Source organism: Dipodomys spectabilis, unplaced genomic scaffold, assembly GCF_019054845.1.
Source record: "Dipodomys spectabilis isolate Male_0828 unplaced genomic scaffold, ASM1905484v1 ptg000699l, whole genome shotgun sequence".
NCBI classification, from domain to species: Eukaryota; Metazoa; Chordata; class Mammalia; order Rodentia; family Heteromyidae; genus Dipodomys; species Dipodomys spectabilis.
Window position 1 is genome coordinate 947,501 of NW_024871376.1, and position 21,810 is coordinate 969,310.

General features: G+C 39.8%; 1 protein-coding gene across 4 annotated transcripts in view; it reads right to left on the reverse strand.

The window, feature by feature from the left end:
* Fbxw11 (F-box and WD repeat domain containing 11) overlaps positions 1-21,810 on the reverse strand; it is a 98,829-nt gene that overhangs the window by 57,700 nt on the left and 19,319 nt on the right. Inside the window, exon 2 of one of the 4 annotated variants that reach the window (XM_042672332.1) lies at positions 13,203-13,304. The exons of the other annotated variants lie outside the window; for them this stretch is intronic. Coding sequence (XP_042528266.1) covers positions 13,203-13,304 — 102 coding nt within the window. The remainder of the gene's footprint in view (positions 1-13,202; positions 13,305-21,810) is intronic. 4 annotated transcript variants of the gene reach the window in all.

Consider the following 21,810-nt stretch of genomic DNA (forward strand, 5'->3'; position numbering starts at 1 on the left):
TACATAAGAGACCGGCTGCATAAATGCATTAGCATATGAACTTAATGGAATGTTACATAGCCATAAAACAAGAAGGAATGCCTCTGTGAATTAGGAAGATAATAATTTTCAGGTCACACTTTTACAAAGTGCAGAAGGTTATACATTATACACTTCCTTTTGTATAAGAAATAAGGAAAAAGTTTAAAATACATACACATATAGCTTCTCACTAGTATATAAAGAAACTGAATAAGTCATCAAAAATAGATCAATTATCCACTGGGAACAGAACTTAAAAGACACACATTTTTAGATGAGTGCATGTGTGGATGGACATGTGTATCTAAAATAGGATCTCACTATGTAGCATAGGTTGGCTTTAAAACTCACAGTTCTGCAGTCCCAAACTCTAGCACGGCGCCTTTTTTTTAATATTTTTTGACGCTTAGAATTACATTAAGTATTTGTACATGCTCAAATAAATAACCACATCAACAATGAATGGGAGAGAAAGAGATGGATTCTCAACAGAAACAAATGAACCTAAGCATATTTCAAATTAATAGCACACTCCTAATTTGATGGTGAATCTGGAACTCAGCAGTTGGATAAACAGTCACAAACAAAAAAATGTTTTAATGGTAAAGAAAATTTCAGTTTGGTTAGTAATATGAGTAAATGATTCTAAAACTGCTACTGTGAATGAATCTAGGACCAGAGCAATTGAGTATTTTGTAGAAAATGCAAACCAAGTTCCTCACTGTTTGAAAACTGAGTTACAAATACAGGAAGGGTTAACTTATAGGCAGCTATAATGAAATCTGTGGGACTCGAGGGAGCTGGCGGGCATATCAGTATGAGCTCGTGTGGTTCTTAGCATATAAAGAAGGAGGGAGGCTTGAAGAGGGACAACTGGTGTAAGTGTGTGTGTGTATCCCTCACACAGGTGGCTGAGCGGGCCCAGAGTCAGCACACTTGCCTTCCAGATCAGCACCATTCTTCACTAGAAGACACTAGGACTCCTAGGAGAAATGGCTGATTCCAAGGATGAGTATGGGAAATATGAGAAGAGTCCAGAACAAAACTGCTGCAACCAAGTATAAGGTGTGTTTAAACTATATGAGGCCAGATCAAAAGGATACAGAAATAAACACCCAACATTCTGGACACAGCTACTAGCCAACTCTGACTAGACCATCAAAATAACTACAAGCTATGGAATAGGAAAAGCGTTCATGTGGATACAGTAAGAGAAAGATTAAAATTGTACTTTTATATAGTTTCAAAGTAACTCCCCACAAAATATTTAGGGAGAGAAAGAGAGAACTATACACAGTGAAATAAGGCTTGCTCGATACTATCGTAACCCAGGTAATCATTACTCATACGGAGACATAGCAAAATCATGTGCTACCTCTGGGATGCAATGTGAGGAAACAGTACTAGCTTCTATTCCTACCAAAAGACTGAAGGGGAAATCTAGTCATAAGGAGGCAATAACTACACGTTGACAGATCTGGCCTACAAAATAACTGGTCTGCAGTCTTTGAAAGTGTCAACGTCACAAAAGTCTACAAAACAGAGAAGCTGCTCCAGATTGAAAGAGGGATAACCACTAAAGGCAATGCATTACTCTGAACTAGAACGCTCTCCTAAAAGACACCATCAGGCCCTTTCTTGAAAGGTAAATAGGAACTGAGGAATAGATAGATGGCAGTATGTTTCAGCATTACAGTCTACCGGTGACTTGCAATGTGATTGGGTAAGAGTGTCCTCTTATGTGGGAAGTACACACTGAAATATTATGGCAGCTCAGCATTAAGTCACTTTTACTTTTCAATTTTCACTGAAATAAATAGCCCTTTGCAATGTACCTGGCAACTTTTCTGTAACTGTGGATCTCAAACTACATTATAAGCATTTTTTCCAATGGTTTGCTCACATTAACTAATAAGCAGTACACACTTCAAATTATGGACCATATCCCTAAGAATAAACATGAAGTACTCTCTGCCTCCTTGTTTTCTGCGCCGTCAGACAGACTCAGCACACCTCTCAGACGAGGTCTGAGGACTCCATGGGTCCGTGTGCGGCCGCAGCCACTCACTCCTCTCCTCCGCTATCCACAGGATCTCCCGGGGTACCTCTCCTTTTGGTGATCTTTTTCTTGGAAATTAATTACATGCAGTTTCTTCCTACTTATCACAAATAGCATTTTAAACCTCAATTTTTTCATTTTCCCCTGTCTTAAAGATGAGCAATTCAGCTGAGGATTGAATGTAGGGCTCTGAGCTTGCTAGGCAGGCACTCCACCACTTGAGTAAAAACTCCAGACCCTCTTTAGGTTGGTCAGGGCCGGGTCTGGCCGGTCCTGGCCAGCCTAGGCTGCTTTCTTGGGTTGCTAGGGATAATAGGAGAGTATCACTGCCATGGAATGAAATGCAGTCTCTTTTTTTTTTTTGGGGGGGGGGGGGGGGGGAGGGGGGGTCCGGTCATAGGTCCTGAACTCTGGGCCTGGGCGCTGTCCCTCAGCTCTTCAGCTCAAGGCTAACGCTCTACCACTTGAGCCACAGTGCCACTTCCGGCTTTTTTCTTTTTTGCCTATGTGGTGCTAAGGAATCGAACCCAGGGCCTCAGGCATGCAAGGCAAACGCTCTACCACTGAGTCACCTTCCCAGCCCTTAAGAATTTTTTTATATTTGGACTGGCCTCAAACCATGGACCTCAATCTCCTCCTCTCAAGTAGCTAGCATTACAGGCTTGAGCTACCACACCAGGAAAGGATTAAACTTTTCCCTTTTGTCTCAAACAACTAATGTGTATCCTACAAGAACAGAGATTTTACAAGTAACCCTTGATTTTCTGAAAGTATACATATCCTATACTAAAGGAGAATGTTTATGCGCAAAGTATCCAGGAAAACTGGCAAAATGTGTTCTTTGCATTTCCAGAGCACCGCACGCTGTACGGGAGGTGTCTGGTCTTTGGCAATACGTGCAAGGTGTGTGAGTGATATTGTTTTCTTCGGTATTTTGTGAGTAACCCATTCTAACTGAATGATCTCAGTGCTGAATTCTAAACTTGGCACCCAGACAATTCAATGAAGGCATGGGTTAGTGGTGCTGGTGCTGCTGTGCATTTGAAAATGACTCTGGAGTTCATTTTCATAGCCAAGTACAACGTAGGAGATCTTCTTTTAGTAAGTCATGTCTTAGCTGAGTCAACACATACTCAAGTTGCTCAGCTTGAAGAGCTGACATTGGTAATGAGGTTCAGAGCAATACTCTTGATACAACTTAATACTCCTGATAAAAACTTCTCCCTCTAGTGAGGGAGCACCCAGACACACTCCAGAAAACAATTTAACAAGCTGTGTCACATGTAGCTCCTAGAAATACATCCTAAGTTATTCAAAATGAAGGCAATGTTTATGTACAAAGATGGCGAGTTTATAATTAAAAATGAGGATTCTTAAGTACCAAGAGAAATGTTAACTTACAGACATCCTGAGAAGTGTTCAAAGCATAAAAGCATGTAAAATTATATACCTATACACACGAATATATACACACAGTGTAAATATATAAATATTTAAAACTACAGTAAAAAATGCCAATATTAAAAACGGCACTAAGTTGAGGATTTATTTCTAATCATTCTTTCTATTTTTACGCCAACATTCTATAATAAATACTACAATATGCTCTAAAAGCAAAAGCACTTTTTCCAAGATAATCTTTCAACTTACAGAAACATAAGAATTCATAGAATTCTCAGAACCAAGTTCAGAGTAGTTGTAGTTATAAAAACAATATTATATTGTATAATCCTAACCTAACTTGGAGATCCTTCTCATTCTAGTTTATTATGCCTATTTTTATTTTTTGTTCATTGATTAATTATTGAGCAGCTACTACCTGCTAGAAGCTATTCTAGCAAAGAGTGTGTCCACCAAGAAGTGAACAGGAAAACATGGCCTCTTTTTCTTCTGGGACTTGGACTGGGAGGTGAAAGACAGTGACAACAGGAATAAAAAACAAATAAAGAACTTTACTTCATTCAGACAGTGCTTGGTGCTCTGAATTTAAAATGAAGCAGAGTAAAGAAACCATAGAAAGCAGAAAGCTAGTTAGTTTAATAGGTGGACAGAGAATGTGGTCACTGAAGCTGTTTGTATAAAACAGTACTCCTATTCATAATTGTTCTGAGAGTTTTTAAAGTCTATGTACAACTTAAATTATAGATAATTAATACAATGAAAAGTTTCTACTTTAAGAAGCACTAATAACAGAACTTCAGAGGCCCTTCCTTTTCCCCTCCTCCATCTCAATTTTGTCATGTATAAACAGCTATAATAGTGCCTAATTAATACAACTGTTCAGAGGATTAAGATAATATGAGAAAGTGATTAGAAACATGACCAAGCAAATACACATCCATTTACTGAGAATTCTCTACATAGAATTTTTCCACAAAATGAATACTGTGCACTGTGTTCTACATATAAAATCTATATTCTATATAGATATTACATTCTGTGTAAACTACATATTGTATTTTATGCTGTTTCATGTAATTTATATATCAACTAGATGCATACATACTATGTATTATGTATTGTGTGTGTGTGTGTGTATATATATAATATATCGTATTATATTCCTGCTAAAACAGTACACGACTCTCCTGGTAAAGATCTTAAATGGCTCCCCACCTCGTGAAGAAGCCACAGAGTGTGTGGCTGCCTTCATAATCTGCTCTGCTTTCGCTCCTCTTCACTCTCATCGTCTCCCACACTCTGCACACACAGTCAGTCAAGAGCTGTTCTCAACCCGCAAACATTCCCATGGGGGTGTGTACTGCTTGTTCCTGCTACCTGCAATTCTCTCCCCTTGGTCCCTATTTGACTTGCTCCTTTGTTTCCTCCAGGCATTTGTTCAAATGTTATCATCTCGGGGAGACTTTCTCTCATCACTTCACTTAAACACATTGTACCACTACTTACGATAATCATAAATGATTTTTAAACATAAACCTGAAGCCTAGGCCAGGGATGTGGCTCAAATGATAGAGGACCTACCTAGCAAGCACCTGCCTAGTGGGTGGGAGAGAGACCTTGAGTTTAAACCCCCTACACTGCCAGAGAGTAAATTAAAGTAAAATGCTGCTGCTGATGATGATGTAAGTCCCTAATCCACAGCACTGCCAAACAAATCACAGAGAAGCTGAAAGATTCAACTGCAAAGCATGATGTCATAAATAAACCAGTAAAGTATCAAAGCAAGTAGACCTCATAAAAAGCTTTTTTTCTACACTTAAACCATGGCTAACAAAAGCTTTACAAACAAAACTGAAAGACTAATGTCAAACTAGGGAACATTTATCAGCAATTATTGAGTTACTGTACTTAATACAGTTTCAACTAATTAGATATTTTTAAAGTGAATCTATCAGTAAATGGTGGAAGGACATTAAGAGTTAATCGATGAAACAGAAGTAAAAATGGCCAATAACTGTTTATATATGTATGCCATCTCATTAGCTATCCAGCACATGTACTGAAATTTCAGTAACGGTAACATTCATTTTCATCCATCAGAATGGCGATTAATCCAATGTCCTTCAGACTAAAAGGAATGGGAATCTCTCAGAAATTGCTTTTAGAATGACCCAGCTTCTTACAAGTACAACAAACTAAAATTCTTAATTTGCATACTCCTTTAACTAAAGAAATAATCCCTGAAGCATACAGACGTTTAGTTACAATAAGGTTCTATTCAATGTAGCTTAAAATGTCAAAAAATTGAAAGCAATCTTAATAGGAAACAGTTTCTTGAAATCAGTAACCTATCTATCTATTAAATAGATATTTGCAGTGATTTAAAATGCTGATAGGCCAAGGGCCCGTGGCTGTAAAATCCTAGCTACTCAAGAGGCTGAGATCTGAGGCTCGTGGCTTGAAGCCAGTCCAGCCAGGAAAGACTGTGAGACTCTTATCTCCAACTAATCACAGAAAAGGCCAGACGGGTACTGTGGTTCAAGTGGTAGAGCACTAGCCTTGAGCAAAAGGAGCTCAAGAACAGCACCCAGACCCAGAGTTCAAGTCCCAGCACTGGCAAAAAAATAAATAAAATAAAATGATGACAGATGTATCAAGTCATTATGCTACTAGGTGTCCTTTTATAATTTACTGGTTTAATTTTGAACAAGTGAGTGTGATTTTAAATATTTTTAAGGTAAACCATTCATTTTTCTTTAATGACTAGGACATAAACTGTGACTCTTCCAGGAAAGAAGCTCAGCTACCAAGACCAAAAGAAATTTTTTTCTACACTCTTCTAAAAGTACTCCGAAAATATGGATGTCAAGATATCGTTAATTAAAGATTTAGACTTTACTAATCTCAGGCCAAATCTGTAACATAAAGGTAAGTAAATAAAGTAAGCAGAGATGTGTTTTTTCTAGGAGAAATCCAATTTTACTATCACAAAAAAAAGTATAGCTGCATAACCTCCAATCAACAAATAATGCACATTTAGTGACTGACAATTAATTATTAACATTTGTTTCTTGGGGACAGTAAATTGAAAAGGACAGCTTGTTAAACAGCTCTATCTATAATTTAGTTAATATTAAAAAAATTGACTTTGACAAAGCAATTGCACTTGAAGGAATTTACTGTATGGATACAATCATGCATCCTTATAGGCATTTGTGAGCTAACATTATTAAAGTCATTACATCCTACAGAGTAGGATGTTCTCCTATAGAGAACATGTAATTTTTGAAATAAAACAATAGTCTATTTGCAGTTATACAGAGTTTTGCAAACTGACAGACAGTCAATGTATGATAATTAAGCATATTACTGAGTAACGACATACGTAACATGTTCTTTCTGTCTTAAGTTTTAGTCTAAAATGGTAATGGTGGAAGTGGTGCTGTGGCTCAAGTGGTAGAGCTCTTGCCTTGAGCTGAAGAGCTGAGGGACAGCACCCAGGCCCAGAGTTCATGCCCTATGACTGACTAAATAAATAAATAAATAAAATGGTAATGGTTAACTCATAACACTGGCATCAAAGAAACTTGTCTTTTTCTCTGTGTGTGTGCCAGTCCTGGGGCTTGAACTCCAGGCCTGTGTGCTGTACTTGAGCTTTTTTGCTTGAGCCACAGCTCCATTTCCAGCTTTTTTCGGGGGGGGGGGGGGGGGGGAAAGATGGGGAATGGGGAGGTGGGAGGATAGTATAGTTAATTAGAAATAAGAATCTCATGGACTTTCCTGCCTGGGCTGGCTTCAAACCACAATCCTCACATTTCAGCTTTCTGAGTAGCTAGGATTATAGGCATAAGCCAACAGCACTTGGCTCCTGTCTTTAAAACAAAAAAACAAAACAAAACAAACGAAAACAGGATGGAGAGGCATTGGAGATAGACTCCTTGTGTACTCCAGGCAGCCTCAAATTCCTACTCCTTCTGACTTAAACACTCAAATGCTGGGATTTCAGAAGTGTACCACCATGCGCAGCTGAGGAGTCAGAAGTACACCACCATGCGCAGCTGGGGTTACAGAAGTGTACCACCATGCGCAGCTGGGGTTACAGAAGTGCATCACCATGCGCAGCTGGGGTTACAGAAGTGCATCACCATGCGCAGCTGGGAAGTCAGAAGTGTACCACCATGCGCAGCTGGGGTTACAGAAGTGCACCACCATGCGCAGCTGGGGTTACAGAAGTGCACCACCATGCGCAGCTGGGGTTACAGAAGTGCACCACCATGCGCAGCTGGGGTTACAGAAGTGTACCACCATGCGCAGCTGGGGAAGTCAGAAGTGCATCACCATGCGCAGCTGGGGTTACAGAAGTGTACCACCATGTGCAGCCTTTGTGTGTTTTTATAATCTTTAATACCAACTGTGTTATTTTTTAAAAAAAAATTTAAATGCTAACAAAAAGTGACTTTTTTTAAGAAAAAAACTCCAATTAAGTTATCTTAGATTTGCTTTAAAGTTCTGAGTAGGAGAAGGGACCAAAGATGGAAAAAATAATTGGGGAAAACTTTTGCCTAAATAGCCTAAGTTTGAAAAGTGTTCACTGTTAATCTGAATGATTCTCTCCTTCCCTCTCTCTCATATGTGTTTGGAAAGTTCCACAGTAAAATCTTCCTAAGAGCATACCAAATACCAAATAAAACAGACAGATCCAGAGGTGTTCTGGAGGAGGGAGAGGTGGGGAGAGACTCTGCTAAGTTCTCCTTCGCTCCTTTATAGTGACTCCAAAGTCAGGCAAGTTGCATGGGACAGTTAAAACAACACCACAGGAGCACAGAACCAGTACAGTTTCCCAGACTCCAAGCAGACAGGCAGAAGAAAGTCTAAAACAGCAACAGGCAGGAATGTAGGTATTAATGGGTTTTCCCTTCCTTCCTTCTTTCCTTCCTTCCTTCCTTCTTTCCTTTCCTTCCTCCTTCCCCTTTCCTTCCTCCTTCCCCTTTCCTTCTTCCTTTTTCCCTCTCTTTTCCTCCTTTCCATAACTTTAGCTTGGTTTCCATTCCAGGGACTGAGCAACATCTTCAGGTTTGTAAATTTCCTTACAAAAACAAAAATTGAAGTTTTCAATGATCACACAATATTGTAATTTCCACCTACGTAATTGACATGAGCCGAACTTTAAAAATAAAGGTTATCGGAAATCTTCAAATTTTTGGGGTCCTGAGTACAAATACAACAATCAACACAAAATGACAGATCCCCAGTCTCACTGGAAGGGGAAAGGCAATTAAGTAGACAGTATGTGAGAGTCCTAAGGCAGAGGTCCTGAAGAATGGAGAAAAGTAGGGACCATACCTACCATATGCATGCTCTTTTAGCTTATCTTTGACATGGCCTGAAATCTAAGAATCCTTTCTTCTTGAACTGTGAACTTGGTGCAAGCAAAGAAATGGATTTTCATCCACCAAAAGCAGTCAATCAATAAGAGATACCTATTACTGTCTTCTACTTTGCAAAAAAAAAAAAAAACAAAAAAACAGAAACACCGGTTTAGGTAAACATAACTAACTACCTTCATTTCTAAAGATAAGGGCACAGGCTTAGGAAAGAAACTTGCTCGGCCATCACACAATTGAAGCATAATAGAATCTAGGTTTGTCTCCTTTAAAGCCAATATTTTGCCTACCAAAGAATCATCCTCTAAAACACGCCATCTTAGCTCGGCAACTACAGTAAGTTCCAACTACAGTGTTCCCAGATCACCTGGGATTACTATGAATAGTGAAAGTTAGGAAGAGCAACAAGCAGAACAGCTGTCCAGACACTGCATTAACGGCTGCCAGCAACACATCCTGTAGAAATTCAATTCACACGATGCTCTCCATTCAAGTAACCAGTCTACCTTTGACAACAGCCAGCCCTAATTGTTCTTCCCAGCTCAAAGTCACCAAGAGGATTTCCAAGAAAACTTGTCAGGACTACAGTATCTAATCACTATAACACTAAAAATGAAGGGGAATTTGTTCCAACCCGAAAGTGAGATTTATCAAGTCAAAATAGCCGTTTTCTCTGCAGCCTGGAGACAGCAATGATTCTACAGTTGTCCAAATAGATATTGTTACTTAAAATTCTCTACAAGAAATCTAATGAGATAATCTAGGGCCAACAGCCCAGCACACAGAGAAAAGGTAGAAAATTAAAAATCACTATTAATACCATCGGTGTTAATCTCACACCAGACTCTCACCAAGTCTGTTCATTGATTAGCTGACAGAACAATCAAGTGGTCAAATCTGGATATATAGGATAAATGAAATATTCACATACACACAAACACATGGCTCTCCTTTGTGTCATGGGTCAGTATGGATTTCCATTCACAGATATGTGCAGGGATCAAGTCAACATTGCTCATCTTTATAGGTCTCCTAGTGGGAGAGTCCCTGCAGTGCCTATCAGTTTCTCACTAAATATTAATGGAATTAAATTTGCAGAAATTCTTTCACAAGCATTCCTAGATTTAAGATTCAGAAGTGCTCCTTTTGGAACAGGGAATGACTTTTTTTTTTTTTTTACTATAGAATTTAACAGGTTTTTTTGGTTTTGTTTTGTTTGGTCAGTTGTGGGGCCTGAACTCTGTCCCTCAGCTCTTTAGCTCAAGGCTAGCACTCTACCACTTGAGCCACAGCGCCATTTCCGGCTTTTTCTGCTTATGTGGTGCTAAGGAATCACACCCAGGGCCTCACGCATGCAGGCAAGCGCTCTACCACTGAGCCACCTTCCCAGCCTCAACAGGTTTTTGTTTTGTTTTGTTTTGCTTTCCCTCCAGGTAAATAATGACTGAACAAACTACATCAATACAGAAGTTTCTCCAAACAACCAAGACTTACAAATGAGAAAAGAGGCAAGAAAGCCAGTTTTGGAATCAGGTTAGTGCAGGAGATTCAAATGGCTAGTCCACCACTTTACGGTTTTATAAATACTAACTTGAGTCACACACACTGAGTTTCAATTGCCACATCAGGAAAATGGAGGTAATTACTCCTACTTCTATTAGATTGTCATAAACCTAATTCGTGGGCATGAGCAATACTAAGCACAGCTGATAGGGAGTGGTTTTTATTTAAATCTCTGGTAAGCCTTTTCCCCTCTCATAAATGGCAAAAAATTTTGAAAAAGCAGGATTGAAGACAGCAGTTATGTTGAGGCAAATTTATTGTTACTATTAGTAGGGCCAATGTGAGTTTTAAGAAGGACTCCATCAAGGGCCTTCAGCGGTCCAAGCAAAAGTGACCAGACCAGGCTCTCTTCTTCAGGGAGCCTGTTCTTCCTCTCAGCCTACTTAAAATTACTGAGTTGAGACGTGCCATGTCAAGAGCTGTGACACAATATTTATCACAATGCAGCATGCAGGCAAGAGATTTTCTTTGAAAGTCCAAATCCAAATCAAAGCACTAAATTTTAGTGCTGTACAGAGGGAAGACTGATGTTGAAATATGTAAAACAAAATAAAATTAAAGGCCCAAGAGATAGCTCAGTGGTAAAGAAACTGTAGAGCATGAACAAGACTGTAGGCTTGATCTCTAGCAACAAAACCAAACAAAGAGCTTAGACTTTAAAAGACAGCTAAGAATTAAAAACCACATACAAGCTTTGTGTTTAAAACAGTAATAATATATACAACAAATGGATAATTAATATACAGTTCCATTAATATACAGTTGCTTTCCATTCAAAAGTAGAGCAAAACATGGTTAAGGATTAGATCATTCTACTCTGTTAAGTGCGTACATTCAACCAGAGGGCAGTGGAACTATTCGGTTAATAAAATTCTCTACATACTTCTAAAGACAACATTGCTCCATTCACTGAAGTAGGTCTTATGAAGGCAGTTTCTACTGTTTTCTCTTAGATATAAACTTTCATCTGAAGAGATGAGTAAAGGAACTTTTGAGGCTTTTTTCTTTCATACTTTCCCACACTGGCCCCGCCTTCCAAGAATTAACCACACTATGATTAAAATGAATTGAATGGTACACTCTACTGGTCAATTGCTTTTAACTCAATGCAGTAAAAGAATCTTGCACTTTAGGATCTCATTAACAACTACAATTCTCCTGCTTAAATTTCCAGCTCTAAAAAAAAGGCATTAGACCATTAAAAATCAACTGTAACATTTCAAGTAATCATTGCAGATACTCATTTACTACAATGTAAATATCCATTCTACAGCACCAAGAAGAATGCATGCAACGTTGTTTACTATCTAAACAACACTTTTTCAGAAAAGTGTTGCTTTTCTAAGATAAACATATACTACACTGGGACCTCACTGGAACAATTCCTGTATTCTAAAACATGTAACTGAGCAGTATCTGAACGTCCTCTCCAACTATGCTACTGAATTTCTAGAACAATATATTTTAAAGAAAGTAATTTAAATCAATAATCAATGCTACTGAGAATGTCTGACAATAAGTAAAATGACCAACACCGAAACACATGAAATTTTCTTCCTAGCTTTCAGCCCTATTTAAAGACTGTAAACTTAAGTAAGAAGATTATCGAGGTCAGTAAGGTCACCTATACTATCAATACCCCTCTCATTTTCTTTTTTTTTTGGGTCCGGTCATGGGGCCTGAACTCTCGGCCTGGGCGCTGTCCCTCAGCTCTTCAGCTCAAGGCTAGCACTCTACCACTTGAGCCACAGCACCACTTCCGGCTTTTTTTCTTTTCGCTTATGTGGTGCTGAGGAATCGAACCCAGGGCCTCATGCATGCAAGGCAAGCACTCTACCACTGAGCCACCTTCCCAGCCCCCCCCTCTCATTTTCTATTCCTTGGCTTTCTTTAAACAGGGCAGTCTCAACAGGAGGCCAAGAACATAATATCACTTTTTAAAGAAGGATTTATGAAACAACTTGAGCTACGTGATGATGGAAAGTTAACATTAATATTGAAACCATATTTACTTAAACACATGCTTTCTCTTAACACAATTTCCCAAAAATTATAGCCACAATGTTTTCAGCCTTGGCATGAAATCTATCTCAACAAGAGAGTGACCAACTGCACTCCTGCTAACAGTTCTGAGCAGCCCCACCTCCCACCTACCCAAAAAGTATGACTTTTATCTGTGGAATTCTCTGCCGGTCTCGGCCTGGAAAACTGGGTGGGCCCTGAGGACAGATGGTAGCTCTGGCCCTGGGGAGGAGGCTCAGACTGAGCTACTGGCAGCATAAAGCTGTGATCTCTATAAACCTCAATTTGAGGCTTTATTAACCATGATTCCTTCCTCCCACGCCTTTTTTGAAGGGGAAAGACAAGGCAAACCAAAAGAATGAGTTTCAAAATAGAAAAATCACCACTTTACTTAAGAAACCCTCCAACTCAACAAAGAACTGTTAAAGGTAGCCAAATGGAGAATGTCAGGAAGGGGGTCAGGGCACAGGCACAACTATTAAACGTAAGAATCACAATTCTCAAGGTGAGGAGTAAAGAATAAAAGGCAGGAGCAGAAAAAGGGGAGCAGGACAGGGTCCAGCTGAAAAACCACTAGCTCAGAGGGCCCTCGGGACTGGCTCTCCCCTGTGGGGCATCCAGGCTGGAGAAAAGCAGAGGGTTACACAGAACACTTAGCAGACTTAACATTGGATTAACACACTACTGCAAGTTTCAACAAATGTTCATGGCATACGTAAAAACACATTTACAACAAGAAAGAAGAGAGGCACCTGGAGACATCTGACACTGGGCATGCTCTGCAGGCAACTCAGTGCGCACATGCTCTCTACCAGGCTGGCGCAGCCTAGCCACAAAGACCTTGGCACAGAACACTGCAGGATGACAAAAAGGAAGGAAGAGAAGAAGCAGTTAGAGGCCGCAACACATCACTCCTTCACGCAGGCAACTCGAATGTTAGTCGGGGCAGGGCACACTGTGGCCGGCAGGTCAGCCGCCCAGTGAGCCCGCGGGGGAGGGCTGCTTCCCAGGCCCACAGACAGCGCGTCCGCTGCCAACCACCAATTTCTCAGAATCTACTGAACAGAATCAAGAGGGGTGGGGAGAGAGCATGTTTAAATGAAACCCAATAATGGGAACTATGAGTCTGAGTAGGAAACAAGATTAGTGGAGAAACCATATGTATACTTTTATAAAATAAAATGACTTCTGGTCTGTTTCATATTATTACAATGTCCAGGACTGTTCGAGAACTTACATACCAGGCACTTAAAATGTGTTCCCTAATTCCCATACCACAGTGTAAAGAAACTGAGGCTCAGAGGACAAGGACACACAGCAAACAAGGGGAGAACCAAAGTTTCAAACTTTAGCTTGTCTTCTACCAAATTCCCCATTCTTCTACTGTTAAAACCCCGACCTTTTTAATAGAAATACAGTTTTGTACTTCCCTAAAATCTCAGGAGTCCTACAAAGTAAGGCAAAAGAAACAAGAAAGATGACAGATTGATAGGTACCGGCCAATAAAAGAGCTGATGACACATCTGATTTTCAGCAGCATCTACTTCTCTGCCTCTCAAAGGAGAAAAAAAATCTTCGGAATATTGTCATTTTTATTTTGGCCTTTGTGTACAAGTTTATTAACATAACTAAAAAATTATAAAATTTAATTTACTTTTTCCTTTTCCATCCTTTTGTTAACAGTTTGCTGCTTTTAAAAGAATTAAGACAAATACAAAAATTAGCATATGTATTATTATGGCTAGTACTGAATAATAATCAGACTACCTTTTCAGATCTAATTAACCTAATATTAACTTACTATGGAAAAGTAATTATGCAAAAAGGATGTGAAGTTCAACCGAGACCGTGAAAGCTCACAAATTTGCTTACACGAGCTTCCTCAGGTGCATCCATGTCCCAGACTAACTTTCATGCTCAGAGTAGAGGCTTGTGGAGGAAATCTTACGACCACCCCATCTTTAATATAAGTGGAGCACTGCTTAAAGTAGAAGACTGGGGCTCTGATCCAGAGTGTGCTGATTGTTCCTTTCAGCTTATCCATGAGATACAGAGGCCTGAGATTTTTTATTATTTATTGCTCTCTGTTGGCAATGGAAATGTCACATATTTGCAATCTTAACGTGATTCCAAAGTTTACTATCGCCTCTATGGTAGCAGTGTGTTTAATTCATTTTCCAAGCACAAATACTTTGCTGCCCCAACAGTTTTGTATAACAGAATGGCAAGTACAAGACACTAAGTTAATTTTGTACAGACACAATAAAAGTAGCTATTTTATTATCTGCCAGGTAGAAGCCACAGTAAACTCTCACAATAGTCTCAGAAAAATAAATGTTATTTCTTTTTACAGATAAAGAAACTGAGAATCAGGAAAAAGAGAGCTTGATCTGTTAAAACAGCAACCAGTCTAAGGTACATGGGAAAGAGGGCTCAATGAAGGCAGAATAAGGACTAGAAATTAATCTTGTCTGATTCCACTACAGCAAACTCATATACAGAGATAGTCTAGCATATACTTATTAAAAGAATACTTAATACCAATATGGATCAGAATCAGATACATTACATGTTTATATTATATAGCTTTAATTAAAAAAAAAAACTTCCAGCCAGGCACCAGTGGCATACACCTATAATCCTAGTTACTTTGGAAGCTGTTTCTGAGGATTGTGGTTCAAAGCAGGCCAGGAGGAAACTGTGAGACTCTTATCTCTAATTAACCACTGGAAAACCAGAAGTGGCTCGGTGGCTCAAGAGTGCTAGCCTTGAGCAAAAGCCACAAGCGCCATGCTGGACAAGTAGTAATAATAACAATAGCCTTCCAATATCTTTGTAGTTCAACTTAGAACTTTCTTCTGGATTATGTATGGTTATTTGAATCACAGAGTCACTTAAGATGCCATCATAGCTTTTAGCATTACACCTGCAAGCCAAGTATGGTACACACACACTCTGCCCATTACTGCTCTCACTGTCCAAGGCTGGCCCCAGCCAGAACAGTGAGACCCTCTCTGAAAATTAACTAAGCAAAAGGCCTGGAGGCATAGTTCAAATAGTAGAGCACATGCTAGTCAGGGGGTGTGGAAGGCTATTAGTGCAACGAATACCAAATCAACACCAAAACCCAGATGTAAATCAACTTTCATTTATTCAGTAAAAATAGTCAAGTTCACTATGGAAAGATGTAGGGGTGTGCACATACAAACTCTCTCTCTCACACACACACACACATACATGTACTCATACAGACACAGATACATATACACTTTCCTCAAAGAGTATTCTGGTAATAAGCTGGGCTCTAAACCTTTTGGTTGCTGTTAACAATGCCCTGTGTATGCTAAGAGTTACTCTACATTGATCTCTAGCCCTAAAACTATTTTTAGAGGCAACTTTTTACATTCAATTTATTTTTTAATTGTAAGAATACAAACGAAAGAGATTCTTAAAAAAAACTAAAACATTTAAACCTTCCACTCCTGGTTTTAGGTTAGAGATGAAAAGTTAAAGTCCAAAGAAGGAAAAAAAAATAATCTCCCTGAGGTTCTCTAGTGATCTAGAATTCAATATTTAACAAAAACATGGGGAAGGAGGAAACAAAGAAAGTTTTGTGAAAAAACATCAATTTCCAAACAGTTTTACAAAAGTTAGAATGTCCAGGTGAGGAGAAGGCTCTGGGACAGCACCCAGGCAGGGTCTTGCATGGGCAAAGCCAAGTGTTCTGCTACTGTGCTACAACTCAAACCTCTGCTTCCGTTTGTTTTTAAAAGCTTTTTATTGGGCTTGCATATTCATGCAAAGGTTTTTATGTCTGTGTGTATCTGCCAGTCCTGGGAACTGAACTCAGGTCTGGACCAAGGCTGGCATTCTACCACTAGAGCCACAGCTCCACCTCCAACTTTTTCTGTGGTTAATTGGATAAGAGTCTCATGGACTTTCCTGCCCAGGGTGGCTTTGAACCATGATCCTCAGAGCTCAGCCTTTTAAGTAGCTAGCATTACAGGTGTGAGCCACCAGCGCCCAACTAGGAAAAGATTTTTAAAGGATCCTCTGAGGATCTGATTTCCAAGATTTTATCTTTCTAATATCAATAGTAGATTCTGTGGGTATACATTTGTTTTTTGAGGATCTACTATGTGCTTCACCATAATAAAAACCATATAAAGGTAACAATACTTCACCTTTGCACAATAATACCAGACAATATGTATTCTTTTTTGGTCAGTTGTGTTGCTTGAACTCAGGGCCCGGGCTCTGTCCCTGAGCCTCTTTATGCTCCAGGCTAGTGCTCTACCACTTGAACCACCGTGCCACTTCCGGTTTATGAAGGGTTAATTGGAGATAAGAGTCTCAGGGGCACTTTTCTAACCTGGCTGGATTTGGACAGTGATCTTCAGATTTCAGTCTCCTGAGTAGCTAGGGTATAGGTGTGTGCCACCAGTCCCCAGCACAATATGTATTCGTTTCCTCCAAAACTCAGACAAAACACAGGTTTAAAAAGATGAAGTAATTTATTTTTCCAAAATCACATAGTACTGGGTTGAGGCTAGACTTGATTAAAATCCGGATCTGGGGCAAGTGTGGTTACTGGTTCCCTAGCACAGGCTAACTGCTTCAGAACAGGGTGTAGGGAAGACAGCTGCACCCGGGGCATCCCACATGCTGGAATTGTGGTGCTACGGCCAACAATTTTATGGGGTCTCAACTCTCTGATCACCCCAAAACCTAAGCTTATACCTTCAAGGCCACCTGGTAGGAGTAAAGACAGTGGTAATTTAAAGGTATTACAGCCAAGCACTAGTGGCACACCAGTAATCCTAGCTTTTAGGAGGCTGAGGTCTGAAGATTGCAGTTTGAAGCCAGCGTGGGCAGGAAAGTCAGTGAGACTCTCATCTCCAATTAAACACTAAAAAGAAAAGCTGGAAGTAGAGTTGTGGCTCAAGTGGTAGAGTGCTAACCTTGAGCAAAAATGCTCATGGACAGTGAGTGCCTGGCCCTCCAAGACTGGCACTAAAAGAACACACAAAACAGCAACAAAGATGTCATAAAGACCCTACTTTCACACTCAGTCTCTTTGGGGATAAGTGCTAACTACAATACTGAAAGGGAATCTTTACTCAGAATAAAATGTCATTCTAGGGAATATACCCATCTTTTAATAAATCTAAGCCAGGTTCTTTTTGCTCGACAGACCAGGAAGACATTGATCCAATTTGAAAATAGATAAAAATAAAACCTCTACAATCATCAACCTAAGAACATTTCAAATGCAGCCAGGACCAAAACAGTAACTGATTTTTTTTTTTTTTTTGGGGGGGGGGCAGGGTTAACTCAGTCTTGGGAGCTGTCCCTGAGTTTTTGTGCTCAAAGCTAGCACTCTTTATCACTTTGAGCTACAGCCCCACTTCTGGCTTTTAGGTGGTTAACTGGAGATAAAGTCTTATTGGGCATTGGTGGCTCATGCCTGTAATCCCAGCTACTCGAGAAGCTGAGATTTGAGGGTCATGGTTCAAAGCCAGACAGGGCAAGAAGATCCATGAGACTCTTATCTCCAATAAACCACTGAAAACCAGTAGTGGCGCTGTGGCCCAAATGGTAGAGCACTAGTTTTGAGCTGAAGAGCTTCCTGCCGGGGCTTGGCTTTGAATTGCAATCCTCAGATTTGGGCTCCCGAGTAGCTAGGATTTCAGGCATGAGCCACTTAACTGGAAACCCATGTTGATCATTCAGGAATACACGCTTAACTATCCTTCTTTACTTAAATAACGAAAGGGTGTCTTCATACTGGTCTTGTAATACTCACAATGTAAACTCTTGGCTGCTGTTAATGGAGTCTGAGTGCAGGGCTACACACTTTGCTCAACTTGCTTGCCCAGCTCCTGTCCTACCACTTAAATTATGCCTCCAGACTTGTATTCTTACTGATTATTTTAAAGACAGTGTCCTTTGGACTTTATTTCCCAGGCTGGTTTGAAAGTGCTATTTTCTGGATCATAGTCTCTATGAATATTATAGATGTGAGCCACCAGCACCAGGCTTTTCTCTTCTTTCTTTTAAAGGTTTTCAGTCTAAAAGTTGTCTTTAAACTTCTGGACCATTATCATTAAAATATATCTGAGAGGGCTGGGCACCAGTGGCTCACGCCTGTAATCCTAGCTACTCTACTCAGGAGGCCAGATCTAAGGATCATGATTCAAAGCCAGCCTGGGCAGGAAAGTCCATGAGACTTTCAAAGTAGTAGAGCTTGAGCACAAAAGCTCAAGGACAGCGCCTTGGCCTTGAGTTTAACTCCCAGAGCCAATACACACACACACACACACACACACACACACACACACACACACACACACACTTATACACATGCTACATATGAGGAACTTACCCTAAGCAATGTGGATATCTGCCAAATACTTACTGACCTGCTTAGTAAGCTACCAACAATACAAATTAATTCTCTTTTTCCCCCTGAGATATCAGCCTGAAGCACAAGAGAAATCCAGGTGGATCATCAATCATTTTTTGTTATCATCATCCTTATTTATTATAATTTCACATGTAGTTACTTATAAATAGTATTCTAACTGTATTAGGCTGTTTATAGAAAAGAGAAAATGGTTCATACTGGATTCTGGTATTAACAATAGATATTCACTTAGATTGAGTATATCTGTGGGCTCTGGATTGTATCTGCGGCCAAGGAGTGTAATACATTTACTAACATTACCATATCCACCACAATACCAAAACTATGACCACAGGCCAAGAAACACCTTAAGTCAGTAAAGACAAGAAGAATAAGAGCTTATCAAAATAAACACTTTATCAAAAGCTAAAGGTTTATTAAAAGGTGGGAGAGAAATGTCCTGAAATTCTTTTTATTGCCATAGGAACCACAAATCAAAAGAAAAAGTAACTACAGAAGTGTGCCTTCTCAACAGCTGGCTTGCACAAGTACTCACACACACAAAAAAAGTGAACCTCAGTCTGTCTCTGGATGGAATTGTTTTGAATCTCCTGCCCTGATTCTTCTGAAAGAGGTAATTCTTTTCAAAGCTAGTCACTCTCTAATGTTTCTGATTGAGAAGCCTGACTCTTAGGGTTTCTATAATTCTCTCTCATATCTCTTTTAACACACTTTCCACAGAATCATTACCAGTTTTTATCTCCTATCATCACACTCGAGATAACCAAGTACTAAATCTTACTCGTTACCATTCAAGAACTAACATACCTACACACCTACACACACACACCCTTAACAGAGAGAGAGAGAGAAGGAAAAGGAAAAAGCAATCAAGATATTCTCTTCAGAAGCTCATAGGATGGAATCTCAAAGGCGTAGAGTATAAGTACACACCCACTACCACCAAAAGGATGCCTGGACTAAGTAATAAAAGGAAGTGTAGGAGACAATGGTGGGGGTGGGGGGAGAGAAAACTATTCCAATCAGAATAAACTGCACAAGCAAAGCCAAAGAACTAACTAATGGTACTTCCTTTGCAAGAACACAGCATTAAAGTATTAAGTGTGTGATAAGGAAAGCTTAGTGGGACAGAATTCTCTTCTATAGCATTTCATTAACACTTGGGCTCCGGCAGCTGAGGCTGGCAAGTTCAGGCCAGCATGGTCTACATAGAAGAAAGAAAAGAGGGAAGGGCAGGGGAGGGAAGGAGAGTGGAGAGAGGAGAGGGAGAGAAGGAAGGGAAGGGGATGCAAGCCATCTCTTGAGCTGAGTACTACAGCCCACAGAGAGTCAATGCATCCCAGGTTGGTACTTCTGTTTTATATCAACTTGTCCTAGATTTTTTTTTTTGGTAACTAAGTATACATTATTGTTTCTACAATATCTGCCAGAGAAGAATAGAAGTAGGCTATCAAAAACACAAGGTTAGGGGTATGAAGCTGGAGTTAGGGGAGGCAAATAATGACCTCAAAAACACTAACAAAACTGCCATGGTCTTTATTCTTGCCTTCGGTAAACTACTTTTTTTAAAATTTCCTCTCCCCTTCTTCCCTTCCTTCCTTTATTCATTTATTCTGTGGTGCTGAATATGGAATCCATAGCCTTATGCATGCTAGGCAAGAGTTCTACCAAATTCTTTTCCCAGGAATTAATTTTGAGTCCATGTCAAACTGTCATTAAGAATATGTAGAAATACTAAATGTTATCAAATATCTACCTAGTGACTCTTAGAAAGAGCAGTGACCATTAAAATCATTAATAGCAAAATCGGGGGGGGGGGGAGGCGGGGGGGCGGGGAATTTACTTTGCTTACTTCACAACTACCACTCACAATTCTAAAATACATCCAGGTTTTTCAGAGAAGGGTCAGATAAAATTCTAATCCACCATTAAAGAGCAAATGCCTATAATAGATCTCAGTTCAATAAATTAGAGATTACTCTTAAAACAGAATATTATGACTTAGACAATTAGAATCAGTAACTGACTCAGTGGTGGACACATACTCTAAAGGATGGGAAAATATCTTGCCCACACAAGACCTCAGAATCACTGGGCACCTGATAGGACACACAATACCTCTTGTCAGCTGCCTAAGCCAACCTGCCTGTACCGATCATCTTAAAGGCCCACAAATGCCATTATAAATATCCAAATGGCCCTTGGCAGAAAGTACCTCAACCTTAAGACTTCTAAGAGAGCCAGAGGAGCAATGTCTTTCTCCGTACGTAGGTGTGGGCATCCGGGAGCTGCTGATGCCATCATCGATGCACTGGCGCTATGCAGACTGAAAGTGAATCTGAATCCATGTCTTCCTTTCATTTCAAACTACAAATTCCCTCTTCTGGCTTAGGCTAGTTTTGAGTCGGGCTTCCTATGATTTTCAACTGGAAAATCAGAACAAACTTTATTTAGTTAAAACAAAATAGGAGAAACACAAAAGAAGTTATCTCACATGGCCAACGTCATAAAGACATGATATGCTTGTGTACTTTCCGTATACTTTCTGATGAAGTCATTTATTTTGTCAAACAAAGGTTCAAAACAAAATGTTCCAAAAATCCCATTCATGCCAGAACCACAGGTACTGGATAAGAAAAATAATAAGATAACAATCAAAACTCTAAGAACACTACAGAAAAATCATCTAGATTTTCCAAAGAGCTGTGAAACCCCACACTGAGAGACCTGACCTACATCTCGGTAAGCAGAACTGTATTCCAACTAAGCAATGAGGCTACCCGGCACAACTGCCAAGTTCAGTAACTGACCCAGACAACTAGGGATATGGTTACCATCTAAGATTACAGAAGTCCTGCACACTACTGCAGATAGAGAGTACTGCCATTACAAGGAGAGCCTAAACTGTGCACCTCCTCTAACAACTAACCTTG